The sequence below is a fragment of the Malaclemys terrapin genome, chromosome 1 (assembly GCF_027887155.1).
Source record: "Malaclemys terrapin pileata isolate rMalTer1 chromosome 1, rMalTer1.hap1, whole genome shotgun sequence".
NCBI lineage: Eukaryota > Metazoa > Chordata > Testudines > Emydidae > Malaclemys > Malaclemys terrapin.
In genome coordinates this window covers 2,821,513-2,839,030 of record NC_071505.1, presented here as the reverse complement: position 1 = coordinate 2,839,030, position 17,518 = coordinate 2,821,513, and the positions used below count along the sequence as shown (strand labels likewise).

General features: G+C 44.2%; 1 protein-coding gene and 1 pseudogene across 2 annotated transcripts in view; one reads left to right on the top strand and one right to left on the bottom strand.

The window, feature by feature from the left end:
- Positions 1-17,518, bottom strand: part of PPP6R2 (protein phosphatase 6 regulatory subunit 2) — a 148,987-nt gene that overhangs the window by 27,772 nt on the left and 103,697 nt on the right. For both annotated transcript variants that reach the window (XM_054005949.1, XM_054006030.1), the window contains exons 16-21: positions 16,612-16,709; positions 14,142-14,199; positions 11,614-11,741; positions 8,866-9,041; positions 6,940-7,102; positions 6,490-6,578 (exon numbers count right to left, since the gene is read on the bottom strand). In XM_054005949.1, coding sequence (XP_053861924.1) covers positions 6,490-6,578; positions 6,940-7,102; positions 8,866-9,041; positions 11,614-11,741; positions 14,142-14,199; positions 16,612-16,709 — 712 coding nt within the window. The remainder of the gene's footprint in view (positions 1-6,489; positions 6,579-6,939; positions 7,103-8,865; positions 9,042-11,613; positions 11,742-14,141; positions 14,200-16,611; positions 16,710-17,518) is intronic.
- LOC128824527 (translin-like) lies at positions 1,261-1,987 on the top strand (annotated as a pseudogene).

The window sequence follows — 17,518 nt, the reverse complement described above, 5'->3', positions numbered from 1 at the left end:
ACAGCTGCACCAGTGATGCAGAGATTGTAGTACTGCTCTCTCGAACATGGCATCTGCTCTAGCAACTAAGTCCAATGCATTATGCTTGACAAAAGTCAATGGGCACATTTGTGAAGCAAGCAGAAGATGTTATTGGAGCTCTGGTGGAATAAACCTGATGTTCAGTGGGAGAGGTACACCAGCTAGCTACACTGTGTTAAGCATTTTGATACCCTCTGTGAGGAGGTGACTTGACCATTAGAATTTCCAGCTGCCACTCTAGACACATTGGGAGATAGTGTGAATGATTTGATCCTGTCAATGTAACAAAGCATAGTCCTGGATACATCTAGTGTGTGTCATTTCCTTCTTCCATGTGCCAAGTGTGGTTCTGGGAAGACGACGGGCAGGATGATTGACAGGTTTAGATGAAATTCTGAGCCCACCCTAGGAATGAACTTGGTGCAGCTGCAGCACCACCATGACGCTATGGAATGTTGTATTGAGAGGGGCGAAGGGTTCAGCCAGAAGTGTCTGAAACTCAGTCACTCTCCTGGCCAGAGTAACAGAGACTGCGTTCAGAGCGAGGTGCTGCAGGGCACAGGCTGACAGAGGTTCAAATGGAGGCTCCATGAGTCACAGGACTAGACTGAGGTCTCAGGAGAGGTAGGTTCTCTGACTTTTGGCAAATGCATAATGACCCTTTGAGAAACTCTGATAACATGGGGTGAGAGAAGAGCAACCCTGATCATACAGGCAAACGGAAATCACCACAAGGTGGGCTTTAATAGAGCTAACTGCCAGTCTGGCCAGTCTGAAGTGCAATAAGAAGCTGATGATACGTAATATCGAGGGGGCTGGACAGGGTCCAGACTATGTTGGGCAGCCCATTCTGAAAAACCTTTTTCATTGATGTGAATGTGTGTTCTTCTGGTACATGCTTTACTGCTCTATATTATGATTTCCTGGACCTGTAGGAAGCAGACTCTGTCCATTGTACTCAACCAGCCAGCAGCCATGACATCAGGTGCAGTGACTTCAGGTCTGGATGGAGTATCTGACCATGATGTTATGAGAACAGGTCTGGACAGGGTGGGAGCTGAATGAAAGGCCAGATATATATTTGCAGCAGGCCATCAGCCGAAACAGTCTTGGCCAATACGAAGCCACAAGAACAGTTGGAAGGTCCCTGAGTAGCGGTTGTGGTGGGTCGGAGGCAGCACTGGGAGCGTCCTAGCCCCTGGGTGGCGGCTCCCCGCGTGCCCGGCCTGGCAGTGCACCATGTCAGTCAGTGATATGTTCATCACCTTGCAGGAGGTCCTCACCGCCAACCAGGACATCCGAGAGGAAATCAGCAAAGTGGTTCAGACCCTGGAACAGATGGCTTGGGAGATCTTAATACTGCTGCAGGGGGTTCACCAGGGAGCTAGATTTCAGGACATATCAAAGAAGTGTCAGAAGGCTCGAGAACACTTTGGTGCATTCAAAACACAGCTAGCATCTCTGAAGACCAAGTTTCCAGCTGATCAGTACTACAGATTTCACGAACACTGGAGGTTTATGCTACAGCGCTTGGTGTTTCTGGCAGCATTTGTTGTCTACTTGGAGACAGAAACATTAGTGACTCGAGAAGCGGTTACAGAAATACTTAGAAATGAGGCTGATCGAGAGAGAGGTTTTCACCTGGACATTGAAGACTACCTCTCTGGGATTCTGACTCTCGCCAGTGAGTTGTCTAGGTTGGCAGTGAACAGTGTCATCGCAGGTGACTATTCTCGTCCTCTTTGCATCTCCACCTTCATTAACTAGCTGGATTCTGGCTTCCGGCTTCCATCTCCTCAATCTGAAAAATGACTCCTTGAGGAAGTGCTACGACGGCTTGAAGTACAACGTCAAGAAAACTGAGGAAGTGGTTTATGACTTGTCAATCCGAGGACTCAATAAGGAGGCAGCGAGTGATGCTGGGGGAGAGAAACAGAAGCTGGTGTTCTAGCAGCATCATGGATTACCTCAGATGGTTGCCAGTGAGAGAGGTGTGTTAGCAAAGCCCTCCTGCCGTAGTTTAGAAGAACCACAAGCTGAAAAGTGCTCTCTATTTTCTCTTGATTTTGGAAGTCTCCCTGGGACTCAGGGAAGTCGGTGGAAAGGCATATGAGAATATTTGGGACTACTGCAGAAAGAAGGTGTCCCGTAACAACCTCAGATTCATGCTCACTTTGGAACAAAATCTCTGGCACTTGGCATTGATGACAAAAGCAAACATGTCAATCACTGGGTTTTCCCAACACAGGAACATCGCTGCTATGATGGATTTCCACAGATCAATTGTTTGCTCAGAAAATCAACCATGTTGTTACTGACACCCAGCAGGTGAAGTGTGAGACAGTTCTCGAGGTACCCAGAGCTGCGAGTCACCTTGTTATCCCCCTGCCTCTAGCATGAGAGTGTCTTTCTTGTGGTAGCAAAGTGCCAGCACCCTGACACCACCAGGCTTTCAGCCATTCAAGTACTCTTCTCCGGGCTTATGCCAGCCCTAATTTCGCCTTATAGACTCAGAGTTTAAGGTCAGAAGGGACCATTATGATTGTCTAGTCTGACCTCCTGCACAACACAGGCCACAGCATCTCACCCACCCACTCCTGTAACAAACCCCTGACCTATGTCTGAGCTATTAAAGTCCTCAACTTGTGGTGTAAAGACTTCATGGTGCAGAGAATCCTCCAGCAAGTGACCTGTGCCCCACGCTGCAGAAGAAGGCGAAAAACCCCCAGGGCCTCTGCCAATTTGCCCTGGAGGAAAATTCCTTCCCGACTCCAAATATGGTGATCAGCTAAACCCTGAGCATGTGGGCAAGACTCACCAGCCAGACACCCAGGAAAGAATTCTCTGTAGTAACTCAGATATGTCTTTTGCCTCCACTGCTCCCCTTGGAAGGCTATTCCAGAACTTCACTCCTCGGATGGTTAGAAACCTTAGTCTAATTTCAAGTCTAACCTTCCTGGTGGCCAGTTTATATCCATTTGTTCTTGTGTCCACATTGGTACGGAGCTTAAATAATTTCTCTCCCTCCCTGGTATTTATCCCTCTGATATATTTATAGAGAGCAATCATATCTCCCCTCAGCTTTCTTATGGTTAGGCTAAACAAGCTCTTTGAGTCTCCTTTCATAAGACAGGTTTTCCATTCCTCGGATCATCCTAGCAGCCCTTCTCTGTACCTGTTCCAGTTTGAATTCATCCTTCTTAAACATGGGAGACCAGAACTGCACACAATATTCCAGATGAGGTCTCACCAGTGCCTTGTATAACGGTACTAACACCGCCTTATCGCTACTGGAAATGTGAGTCTAAGCTCTCGCTGGATCAGAACTGACCAGGACTCCTCAAACTCTATCATCTATGATGGGATAAGAAATTATTTTTTGGAGTTCCCTAGCAGGCTTATGTGCTGCTATCACCACTAGGCATTTGGCAAGACTCTCTGCACCGACGGTCCAAACTGGCGAGAAGACCAAGAACCCTAGGTTTGGGCAGGCATAAAAGTATTCAAAACCTTCTGGTGGCACCTGATCCCTTTTCTCTGCACACCTAGAGGTGGAAAGAAGAATAGCTGAGGTCTGCCAGAGCCTTTTGGCTGGTTGTAGTATACCTTCATTACTAGGGAGGGTAATTCTGGTCGGTGTCATCACAATGACACCCAGGATATCAAAGAGCTTATGAGACTTCCAGTAGAAACAGTCTTATGTCCAAGATCTCCGCAGTTCAGGGCAGGAGGCCCTGGAAGGCTTTAAAGTCATCTAATGCTGGCATAGGTGCTGGTGTTACTGCCTCACCCAGCAATGAGGAGGATTCCTTGCTGGAACATGGGAATTGTTGTTGTCCCTCTATCGTCTCCTGTTCCTGTGGTGGCCTAGCCAGAAAAGCCGTTGGGAAACATGATCATCTTTTTCTAGACGTGCAGGAAGGAGAGCTGCTGCTCCTCAGCACGTGGAAGGACAGCCCCCAGTAAGACTAATATGGCCAAAGTGGCCTATTGTATGGGTCCTGACCAAATTGGGGCTGGCTGGCCCAGCTCCACTCCTATGCCAGTTAGGGCAGCGCTCTGAATGGGAGCTCTTTAATACCCTCCTTATGGCCATTTTCCAATGATGGGGAGAGGAATCTCTGCCCAGTGCTGGAGAGAAGGAACATGTTAGCAATGGTAAGGAGGAATCTCTCTCTTAATTGAAGGGAACTGCTAAGGGATGGCATGCTGCCAGCCACCTCTTTGGTATGAGGAACATCTCCAGGGCTGATATGGACACCTGAAGTCCTTGCTCAACTCCGTCATGGGGATCAGTACTGGCATCCAGGCCAGGCCTCCTGCTCTGCCCATCTGCTTAGGGGCTTTGCTTTTGGAGTGGTGTCCTAGGTATTCCCTCCAGAAGCCTCCCTCGGCCTTGAAGCTGTGCTTATGCTCGAATCAGCTATGCAATCCAGTGTCCTGTTTTGAGCACGCACAGGTGCCAGCTTTTCTACTTGAGTTGGGGCAGTCAATAGAGGAGCCGGAGTTGTAAGCACCAGAACTATTGGTGCAGAGGTGCTTGGCACCACAGCTGTCGTCACTGAGGTCTTACACACTGGAGATTTCACTGATGAGGAGGTGGTCAGCATCAGATGCGCTGACTCTGCTAGTGTCTTTTCACTCTCTTTCCACCGCCTTATCTCGGAACGTGAAGAGTGTTCGATAGGGTCCAATACTGGTTTATCCAATCTCGCTCTGGTTGTAACCATTTACCTCTAGGACCAAAGTGACCTGCACAGATTGCTCAACTAAATGCCACTTCAGCCATGTGTCCCTGGACTTGTGGGTCCTGGCAGAAAAGGACTCACACAAAAAGCACTTATCCAGGATGTGGCAGTCTCCTAGTTAGAAATGGTTATCAGCTCTGTCCATCCTTGATGGAGATCAGTCCATTGCAGGAAGGTAGGGTTTGAACCCTGAGAGCTTAGACTTCACCGTGAGACATGGAGCTTGGCACAAAGTGCCTTGTCCCACTGTACAGGGGAGTTGTCTATCAATTTTTTTTTTTTTTTTTTTTTTTTTTTTTTTGAAGGAACATCTTTCGGAGAAAGGGGGTGTGAAGACAGAATTTTTCACTAACTGGGTGGAAAGAACTGAACAGAGTAGCAGTCAGGCACTTGCTGGGTTCCGTTTCATTGCCACAGGTGGTAAGAGGGAACTAAGGGAGGGTTGCAGCCACTCGACCCTTTATGCCCTCTCATGGGAACATGAGGAGCATAGAGTGTGTGCATGGCCCTGACCAACACTGCTATTCAAAAGAATCCATTCTCATGCACATGTACACGCACTTGGGCTCCACGCTGACCCATACTCAAAAGAGACCTGTCATAGGAGGATTACAAAGTTTGTGCTTCCATACAGCTAGAAGCATGGATGGGAATAAACTGCACTGGGAATCTACCCTGATTTTCATAGGTACCTTTAATAATCTTAATGTTCTGAACTGTGACAAGATTGGGGCAAATTTGTGTCTCTACTATTGATTCTTAAAACCCTGTTTTGATCTAAGATGGGTGAAAATGCAACCAGGAGTTTCTTAATTTGATGTTCTGGCATTTATTAATGTCTTGAGGTTTGTTTGTTTGATATCAGTAAGATCAGTTTGAGGACTTGAAAACCAAAGCACCAGAGGGGATTTTCTAGGTTAACAGGAGAATCAAGCTCTAAACTAGCACTGAATGGAACACAAAAAATTCAGAGGTTTAAATGCTTATTCCCCCCGCCTTTTTTTGGGTCAAGAAATTAGACAGAAAAATCTCACTAGATATCCAGTACTTTCTGGCTGTGGCTCATCAGAAATACAACAGGGATAGTGTCTCTTGCTGGGTTTTGGCATTTCTACTTCTGGTATCAGATAAAAATCATGCAACACAAAGGAGTGTGAATTTATTTTCAAAAAGTTAAACCAAAATTTCAAAGCCTTTCAGCTTCAGTTCTGGGAGAAGCTCCAGATTGGTTCTCTAATCTAGCCTCAAAGACACCAATATTAGTGCTTTAGTCTCTTCTGTCACTACTTTCATCGTCTCCCTTCTATTGGAATCCAGATTCAAAGATCACTTTTTGTGGTATTACAATGTTTAGTAACTGATTTTATAAAGGAACACTTGGAAAGAAATAGGAAGGAATTTGCTGCTACAGCACAGTGCTTACAAGGTGTAAATGTGGGTCCTCCGCAATTTAACCATAATCCTATAAACATACAAGTTACTACTTCATTACTGATGAGAGTGTAACCAATGCAAAGTAGCAGCATTTCTTACTGTTTCGTTAGGGGGCTTAACCCACATTTAGGAGCTCTAATATGTCTGAGTGGATCTATCACGTAACATCTGTGAGGAAGCACTGGACAGGAACTTTGCCCCACAAACCTGGGATGTTAGGCAATACTCAAAATGGTTACAGATGCAAATGAACCCCTTTACATTTCATAATATTATTGCCACTTACAGTTCTTGTCCTGACCCTGCTTGGGGTTTCCCTCTGAGTCACTGCTTTCTGTATCCACAGGAGAACTACATCTGGGACCTGATTCTGAGCTAGAAAAGAAAAGACCCGAGAATGAACCACAGCTGCGCTGGTCCTGATATAGGCTACTTAGAAATAACTCCTAAAAAAAGAAGTTATTACAAGCAACCCTAATAACTTACAGAATAGTCAGAGCCTTGCAACAGTGACAATATATACAGTATCATTATAGTACGAGATATGGATACCATGGATTTCAATCAGTGCCAACACAGAGGTGAGAGTATTGATTCAGAATCCACACAGACAATATGTAGAGAAAAGCAAAGAAAGATTACAGCACAGACCCCTAGCCAGTTATTCCATACAATCACATGCCAAACATTCTTTCAGAATTTGTGGAGAAGTTATTGGCATTTATACTTCATTTACCAACAAAAAGGTTGGAAGTCTGTAAATTTTGCCCATCCTTTCTCCTCAGGAGTGGCTGTCTCTGGTGCTGCTGAATCCCATACACTTGATCCAACATCCATGGCCACACAGGGTGCCGGGGGGTTTGAATTCACAGACTCAAACACAGCTGTCCACCCAGATCCTGAAGGTACAAAGATAAACAAAAGTTTCTTTTGTACAACCTTACACCTTCACAAAAAAAGGTCAAAGTGGGGGGAGGAGGGGGGGGGGAATTCCCAGAGGTAAAAAACAAAAATTGTGCAATGGGAATCCTTATGGGAATCTATAGGAGGACTGTAGGTGAATCTCATGTTGAAAGAAATCAGGCCATTTACCGTTTTATCTGAAAATTGGTTTCTCTGACAAATACTGTAACCTCCACAATAGGGGAGCACTTATTAAGAAATGTATTTATACAATTCTGTAACTGCAATGCACTAGCTGCAGGCACACAGTGTGCTGCAGGCAAGATCTGGGCAAGTTTCTATCCATCTAGGTACTTATATGTCCCTCATCACCATACTATCTGAATGTGTCAATCATTAATGGAATTCATCCTCTCAATGTCCCTATGAGGTAGGGAAGTGCTATTATCCCCATTTTTACAGGGGGGAACTGATGTACTGGGTAGATTATCCAAGGTCACACAGGTGGTCAAATAACAGAGCCAGGGATTAAATCCAAATCTCCCGAGTCCCAGTCCAGTGCCTTATCTATTAGAACATCCTTCTATCTCCTCAGTTTCAGACACACAGTTCTAACAGTGATTTGTTTCCTGATCTGCAATGCAGTACCTCTCTTAATACAATGTGTATTGTGCCAAACCAATCAGCTGTTGAGGAACATGCATAAATTAGGAGGTGATTCACCAAACCTATATTCACTCATGAATTGTACCAATATCTGAACTTAGTTTCTAGACAAAGACAATTGCATCAATTACGTGATCCACAGAAAGTGCCTGTTGTATAAATATTCTTAATTTAATTGGCCTGGATGTAGATGTCCCTCTGATGATGACCTGAAAAATCTGTGTTTTTGTAACACAAACAGTAGATAATGGCAGTGGAAAGTTATTGTTTTTTACAGGAGCAGACTTGCACAATGCTATCAGTTCTTCTGTAGCAACAACACTTGAAAAAAATAACATTTCTCTCTGCAAATTTTGTAGTCTAGTCACAAGTAACACCGAAGATTAATATAAAAGAAGTTTGCAAAAAACTTCTCTCCCTTTATTTCAGTTGTTTTACTTTGAGCAACTGACAGTGCAGTGTGTATAGTCAGTTTCACTCTTGTTTATTGTCAGTTGCACTTCCTGTCTCAAGCACTACATGCTGAGATCATTCCCTTGTATTGCTCTGGGCCAGGCTCATGTGTGTACACTCCTTTCCCAGGCCCGGCAAGGATGGGTTTACAACAGCAAAACTGAAACTGAAATAACAGGTAGTTCTTCACATAGTAAAAAAAGAGGAGGGGGGAGAAAGGTTGGGCCTGAATATATTCAGTTTTGCTCGCCATAAAACCCTTAAAAACATCCTGGGGATCAGCGCCTTAGTCCTCTCACTTAATATCTTCTTCGTTGATTTTTAATAAAAATTGACACTGTTATAGTAATTATACCCTGCTTGGATCCAGGAGAGTAACTGACACTGCAATCTTGCAGAGCTCTAACTCTCTGCACCTGCAAGACCCAATCCCTACAACATGTTTAAGGCAGGAATACACAGATGCAAATTCACAATGGGCATTTTACTTCCCAGCGGCTGAGGCTACATTACCGAGTAGCCTCAATAGTCATGTGGCTTGCAGGTGGCTATACATACACCCAAGTGGTAGACCTCCAGGAAAGACTGCCTGAGACATGTTTCTGGAGACTTAATTAAGATGATATGTTGAACGTCTTACCTTCAGTAGAGTCAGAGTCTTTCTGCTCAGAAGGATTATTCTTGTTGGTGTTCTCGGTGAGAGGTGTTGTTTGTTCTTCTGTTTCTTCCTCTTCTTCTGAGTCCACACTGCCATCATGATCCCCATTCTCTAGATCACTTTTTGAGGAACTCTCTGAGGTCTGAGACACTCCAAACCTAAATCACAGAATCAGAGTTAGAAAGACCTATTAGGCCATGTAGTCCATCCCCTACCTGCTAGTCCCATCAGGAGGGGGAAGAAAGGGACAGTGCGGATGCTTCCTTAAAGTGTGTCTTTTAATGCTTTGATCAATGTAGTTTTTGATATCATAAAAGACAGGGCTTCCTACAGGAGATATTCCTCAGCTTAATAAATGTCCTTCAGGAATTTTGGCCTAACATTCAGCCTAAATTTTCTGTTTTGTAGTTTCTTCCCATAATTTCCCATTTATATTCCCAGTAAACCCCTACAGAATCCCTCCTGTGTTTACCAAGTATCAGAGGGATATCCGTATTAGTCTGTATCCACAAAAATAATGAGGAGTCCGGTGGCACCTTAAAGACGAACAGATTTATTTGGGCATAAGCTTTCCTGGGTAAAAAACCCACTTCTTCAGATGCATGGCATCACGCATCTGAAGAAGTGGGTTTTTTACCCACGAAATCTTATGCGCAAATAAAAAGGTGCCAGCAAACTCCTCGTTGTTCCTGTGTTTACTACACCCTTCTCCCCATCACTAAATAAAGCTATACAAACAATCCTGAATCATTTCTCATAAGTCAATTATTATTATTCACAGTAGTATCACAGGTGTGCACAGCACTTTACAGGCACATCAAAAGACAGTCTTTCCCTGAGGAGCATGCACTTTAAACTAAACATAACAAAAAAGGCAAGAGACCGAAGTACAGAAGTGGGTGGGAAGGAAAGAGGAAGAAGAATACAGAACTCAAGGGAGGGCAGATCTGTCATGGAGATCATGGCATACATTGTACAGTTTGATCCATAGATTTCTTTTTAATTACAACTGAAGCCACTAAATTACTCTTTCACTTGTAAAATGGGGGTAGGAGGGCTAAATTAGCTAATGTATGCATTGCACACTGAGGATATAAACACTATGAATGCAAACAACCTTCCATATTCTAATTTACACATACAAGCATTTTCAAGATAACTGAGTCTGAATAAAAAAATCAATTTTAATGTGATCACTAAAAGTCTGACTTACATTTCTAATCAAATGAGAATTATGACTTTATTGCACCCACAATTTTCATTCCTACTAGCAGCAGCTACATATTTCTGACCTTTCATTCAACCTTGTACACATAAAAAGGAAACAGAAGGCCTAATTCAATTAATATAGGTCCATCTTCATCTTCCGTGGCATAAGACTACTTTCTTCACTTAGATTTTTGGGAGAAGGAGATTTGGACAGGCGGGAGTATACTTGTTATATATAAACAAAAATTACACAGGACAGTAAACAAATCTTTCCACTTTTACACTCATCAAATGGAAACTGACTAAAACACAGTGGTTTTACTCAATTACATTTTCCACACTGCAATGATGGAAAAGTTGGGATGAGTGATCAGTCCAGAACAACAAGAAAGAAGCGTCAGAGCGAAGGATAAGCAAAGGATAAACAAAATTGACATTACAAATGATCTTTAATAAAAACAAAAAGATTCGATTTGGAAGTTGTCCCCTTCTACATCCAAGAAAGTTAAAGTTATCAAACCAGCTGGTGTTACAGTGTACACCACTGATTTTAACTGATTCTCACTGGCACCAAGAACGGTCACACCCATCCCGTTAGGATTTATTAATTCGCAGCTGATAAAGGTGCTGGAACTGACTGCCCTGGAGACTGAGGTCCTCTACAGTATTTATTTCCAAAATATAGCGCATAGGCAACAGCAGGGCAAGCTTCCCCACACAACCCCTCTACAGTACCTAACACCTGCTGCCCGTCCTAGAAGAATCATTTCTAGGCCAGGGAAGTGAGTTCAATCTCAATCGAGATTGAGAACGAGAACAGCAGGCAAGTTAGTGCCACCTGGCCTGCTGGCTTGTGTGATGCAGATAATTGTCCATTAGCAACTGGACTGAGAATATTAATACATTTCACACAATTCAATTTCAGCCTCTTGGTTGTTTCTGTTGTCCAATTTGTCCACATCTTTTAAAACTGCAACTATAGAAGAATTTATTATTAAATAATTAATAAATCTAAGGGATGGATCACAAATTCATTACAATACCAGCTACACAACATGTAAGGGCCCTAATTCTCGCCAAAAACAATTTTTTCTTGTTTTCACAATTTTAAAAAGAACCCTATATCTCCTCCCTTATTAAACAAACGAATAGCTGTTCTCTCTACCTCTTCCCCTGGAACAGGACATGGGCTTTACACTCAGTTTCTGGGAGGTGAGAAAAGGAATGGCTTCTAAAAAATTCTTCAAATAAAGGCAGTTTCTCTCCTCCACAACTGGTTGTGTATCCTAGTGTTTCCCTCATTATTACATGCCCTCAAGCCTGGCCTCATTTGTACATGACAGGTGTCTGCTCGAAGTTTAAGACAAGCAATAATCTCTTTATAGGAGCAACTCTCATAAAGCCATTCTGTTTTATACACGCAAGAGGCTCCAAAGCACATATTTATAAGGAATAATGAACTGGAATATACAACCTGACAATATTCAGAAAAAAAAGACAGACCTTTTGCTTTCACCTTACCGTGTTCTTGATTTGACTTGGGTTGCATAGGTTATTTCCTTCTCCTCCCAGATATCTTCCTCCTCCTCTTTATCATCAAACTGTTGGATCCGTTCATTGCAGCAGGCCTCAAAGAGGGATGCATTTGGCTAAAACACATTTCAACAGAAATCAGGTTCTGCAGATTCCCGGGGGCGGAAGCAACAAGAATGCTGGTGCAGAGCAGAGCTCACAAAGCACAGTGTCTATATACATCTAGTCCCCCTGGAGGGGTACGTACACTTTTCACTTTACTTTCACCCAGGATAAGGAACAGGCAGGGCCAAGAGTCAGAAAGAGGTCTGGTAAGCCGGGAGGCAGGAAGCCAAGAAGATACCAAATAAGAAATAAGGCTGTCACAGCCTGGCTTGCGTCTGAAATAAAAGGTATCCCTGCTTGCTGCTTCATAGTCATCCTGTCGTACAAATCTCCCCACTTCACCCACTGTGGTAGGGAGGCTGCTCTGCCATGGGGGGTTGTCTCAGAGATATTTCAGACAAAGTACCGGATATACTCGTTCACAAGCCAAATATTTTTAGTAAAAACGGGAAGCACCAGAGAAGGGGGTCGGCTTATGAACGGGAATAGAGAGGGAGAGGTGGGACAAAGCCCCTCCCCCCAACAGAGGGAGCAAGGAGAGGCAGCAGAGCCAGAAGGGAAGAGGCAGGGCCAGAGTCTCTCCACGTCTGGCCACGCTGCTCTCCCCCCAGCCTCCAAAGCAGCTGCAGCTCCGGAGCTGCAGGCTGCAGCCGTGCCGCTCAGCCCCGCTCCCACAGAGCAGGCTGTGGTCGCGCCACCCGGCCCGCCAGAGCACACTGTGACCCCACCGCCCAGCCCAGTCCACTGGAACGTGCTGTGGCCGCACCACCCGGTCTGGCCTATCAGAGCAGGTTGCGGCCGCGCTGCCCAGCCTGCCAGAGCAGCTCCAGCCAGGCCAGAGACATCCTCCCCTGGCCCTCCCCAGATAAGTTGGGAAGGGATGGGATGGGGAGAGTGTGGGGGACCCGGGCTAGGGGTGGGGTCATGTGGGGGTGGTCACAGGGGTTACTCCCCAACCCCCAGTTTCTCTCCCCCCAAAAATTTCCCCACCAGTTGCTGTCCCAGCCCATCAGGGTAAGCAGGCGTGCCGGGACACTTTGTTTACTTAGGTTTACCTCCGTGCCTGCGGACGCTCGAGGTAAACAAACCATCTCAGTCCACCAGCAGCTTATCCCGATGGCCCAGGAGCCAAAGTTTGCCGACCCCTGAATTATTTTCCATTTTTACTTATCCATCTTGGGGGGGGGAGGGGAGAGGAGAGAAGACAGTTGGCTTATAAACGAACTGGCTTATGATCAAGTATATACAGTAAATCATTTTCCAGTTTGGAATTTTGAGAATAAAGAGATGATGTCATGGATACAGTCCACTCCACATAGACAAATGAACTTCCCACAGCATAATTTCAGCGTTGAGGCTAAATTTCAACTGAGTAGTTACATTCTTCCTACTTAAAGCACCCTGTAATGCTAACTGGTGTGCTATTCCTGAACTCTTGCTCTGTCCAACACATAGCACTTTCCATCCCAGCAGTGGCTGCATTTCAGTGGCTGGTGAAGTCGCATATTTTTGAACATACACAATTTGTGATCAGTTTGCCAAGTTCATTGAGTGCTTTGGGGATCTTTGGATAAAAGGTTCTAAGTATGTGTCAGTTATGAGATGATGTACTGTCATAACCAAGAGCTGTAGTGAAATTTCACTACCAAAAAAAACCTCTCTCTAGTTAGGAAAACACAGCTAAGCATATTAAATGCTATCTGGGGCTGCAGGTTTTAGTTTGCAGTTTCAAGCAAAACACAATGAATTTTTGCATCTCAGAAATGTTGCTGGAGGAGTGAAGAGAGAAAAGGGGAGAAGGAACTAATTTTTCACTGAGCAGTGTAAGGGAAGTTTTTAAAAGGAGCAGTTTTAAGACTAAGGAAATCAAATGCCCTCAGTTCTGAATGGAACAGGTTTTGTCAGGAAGCAGGTGTAGGGGATTCTTCACTTCCACCATCATCCAGCTCCCACAATGGGTGCTGACTCAGTACAGTATGGTGGAGAGACAAAGGATGGGGTGGCAATACTCAGATCTGCAAGGAACCAATTTTCTAATATTTTTATTCACCAACTTCTAATCAATAGGCAGAAAGGGTGGCAGGGAGAGACAACGGGCAAAGCATGCTCACAGGGCATTTGCTAGCAAAGACAGAAGCACACCATCCAGCTCCAGTGGCTGCTTCTGTAATGGAGTCTTAGAGCTAGACGATGCAACAGCAGATTGAAAGAGTAAGAGAATTATATAGTAAAGTGATTTCAGTGTCCTCATTCCCTTGCTTGGAGATAGGCATTGGGCATCTTTTTCTTTACTACATAAATAAAATTCAGCACCCCTTTTCTCCAAGATGCAAATGGCTGCATCTGATTCAAGCATGGACTGACCTGCTGGAGTCAGTCCTGTTCAATAAATATCCAGAAACCCCACTTACACTGTCATCATCCGCATCTATGTTGAAGTTTATCTCTGCAATCCTGTCAAAAGGTGCACTGCAAAGAGAAATCTGCATAAGGGCTTGGAGCAACAGGGACAAAGACAGCTAAACATATAAAGACACTTTGCAATCCAACTTCTCTGCTGTTCTCTGCACACTCACTGCTGTATTATTCCAACCCAATTATTTCTTTACTCTAGTCCTTGAGGGGAAAAAATCACGTAACCTTGTATTTCTGCTTCTCTGCAGATACCACTTGAAGGATAAATACCCCTAGATGTTGTTCAGCTCCTTAACATGAGACCAGTGGGACTATCCTAGCTCATAAGGTATTTTGACCGTATAGAGCAATGTAGCAGAACAGAGAATAAACCAAGCCTCTACTGGCTGTCACGTGCCAACTCCTGCAAAGTATAAATGCTGCCTGCAAATGTCTGTCAGTTCCTTCAACTGAGTCAGAGACAAAGCTCCCAAAGATGAGGCCAATTCCAGCTGATCACAAACCTCTAAGAGCTTCTCATATAATCATGTTCCGTCCTTACTGATCACTTATGTAGCTGCTCAAAGTGCCTAGTGGATAATGAATCAAATCACAAAAATCATCAAATAGCTCACACTGGCACTTAGATTACGAGAGACCATGACTAGAACGGGAAAGGGTTCCACAGGGCAAGAGTGCAGTTCATTGGAATAACCTGAGGGGATTGAGGAGAGGGATTTTATGCCACATCTACACATGCTTAAATCTGGGCAGTGTTATTTATGTCTCAAATTTTATCAATTAAAGCTATTAAGTTAGTGCATCTGTTGTAAAATATTAAAAAATATTCAAATGACCATCCTACTAAAAAAAGGGTCATTTTTAATTATATCTTAAGTTACTTCTTTCACAGGTTTCACCAACAAATATCCTACACTGGAAGAGTCTTTGTTTTCTTCTCTCTCCCTTCCTATTCATCCTCATGGGAATGGACAGTACGTTCCAGCTACGATTCTCCTTCAGCTCCAGTTTTACATTAACTGTCTCTACAGGACTCCTGGTAGAACTTATGCTGCTTCCCTCCCCCCCCCCCCCCAAGAATTGATTTAATTCCTATTTTATTACAAAATGGGAAAAACAATTACCCCATAATCAGTCAATTGCATGCTGGATTGGAACTTGTTGGCCCTATTAATGGCCCTTAGGACCACAATGCTCAAGAAAAAGGCTAGAGAATATCTAAGATCCTCCCTTCACACTGAAAAGTAGCTTCCATTTATTTAAATATCATTCTAGTGGAGACCCTAGAACTTTGAGAATCCTGAGACCTTCAGAGCTAGATAGTACTGACAGCTTTCAGGACATACTGGTTGGTACTTTCCTGAGGGTGACTCTAAAGATGGTACAAACTCATCTGAAGCTGGCATACAACATGAAATAGCAATTTGAAAACAGTTATTTTACTCAGGACCTGGTAGTGACTGAAGCTCTGCCATGAAGAGAACAAACAATGAACATCCCAATAACTCAAATTCAACGGGAGCTGCAAAAGATTCAGAGTCATTTTGCTACCACAGAGCTTTCCAGGCTAAAAACTGCCCCTTTCCACTGATCACCAGGTCACTAAGTCCATCAGCCTCTAGCATTTTTCTATTTGAAATTAAGTCTCACAAAATGGAAGGAGACCTCTAACTTTTTAATGCTATATGAAATACAGTTATAAGATGTTATACTTTATTTTTAATGACAGAAACCTATAAGGGTGGTGATAATCTCGGGAGATGGGGATGAGGAGGTGTTTTTAATGAGATTAGCATCTCTTACGTAACAGCTGCACAGTTATTATCACTTAGGGTATGTCTACAGTGCAGTGTAAGCCCGGGTTTGAACTCAGGCATAGCCTATCCGCCCCATCCTTCTAGCTACAACAACTCACACAAACTGAGGGCTCAGACCCTGGGTCACAGGATGCCACGGGGTGGAGAATCCAAGCCTGACTTAAGTCAGGACCCAGGGTTCAAGCTCTATTGATTTGCAGTGAACTCATGCTGTGGGGGTTTGTTTACATTGCAATAAAACACCTGCGGCTGGCCTGTGTCAGCAGACTTGGCCTTGCAGGGCTATAAAATTGCCATGTAGACCTTCAGGCTGGGCTCTGAGACCCCCACCACTTCAGAGCCCAAGCGAGAACGTCTATGCCACTACTTCTAGCCTTGTAGATTGAGGCTGCGAGCACAAGCCCGGGTTCCAAGATTCACCGCCGAGGGTTGGATATTGGGGGGGGGTGGAGCTGGGGGGGCAGTGTAGACGTACCCTAAGATTCTGTAACACGAAATCCACCCACCTCTCCCTTCTTAATGGTTTTTGGAATTGCCATATCACTTGCATGCTTCCTTCTACATGAGGAAGATGAAGATTTCCTCGGGGACTTCATCTGACTGCCAATCTTCAACTGTAGACATGAAAAAACTGGAAAAATGAACTCACTTGATATTGTCATCCTGGTCTGCAAACTCTTCGTCATTGAAGCCAAACTGATCCACAAAATTGGCTGTCATCTGTTGGATTTGGTACTCTGAGAATGCCTGAGGGATGCAACCAGAGACTGGTTATAAGGCAATTCAAGGAGTTTAAAATAAACATTACAAGAAGATGCTGCTAATCAAGCCTATCCCAGCATGGTCTACTCCTCTGAGTTTGTTTGCCGCCTAGCACAATGGGGCCCCATTCTTGGATGGCCCTTAGGCACTACTATAATAAACTTAACTATATAATATAATAGTTCAATTTTCCAGGCTAGGCATCTCCACCACTATTGTTTGTTAGGACTTTGCTGCAGTAGCCAGCAAACACCTGTTTTTCTGACCCTCAGTATATTGAAGTCCTCCTGTTAGCACTGCTGTTGAAACTGCCATCCCACCAGTGCAAGGGGGAAATTCCCATTTCCCTTGTAGAGAGAAGTCAGTTAATTTCCCTTGTTTTTATGGGGGGCTTTAACATAGCAACTAGGGAAAGAAAAACACTGGGGTGAAAAGAAAAGTGTTTTTGCAAAACCACAGAAGTTGGCTGGGGGACTCAGGTGAAAGGGTAAGTAACCTGAAACTCATTTTTTGAACCTCACTAGATTTCAGGTTAAGGGTGTCCCTTCAATCCCCACACCTGGTTTTATATGACTAGCTAAAACTGAACTACCTAAAATGTCTTTGCTGGATCTAATCTGCCCTGCCCTTTCCTAAACTCCGCCTCTACTTTCCCCACGAGTCTAGAGACACTTCTCCTCCCATTCTACTCTCACCTAACAATTACTATGCAAATACACCCTTCAGCAGCCCTCACAGAGTGCTCCTGATGACGAGGGCCAGATTTATACACAGGCAAACTAGGCACCTAGGGC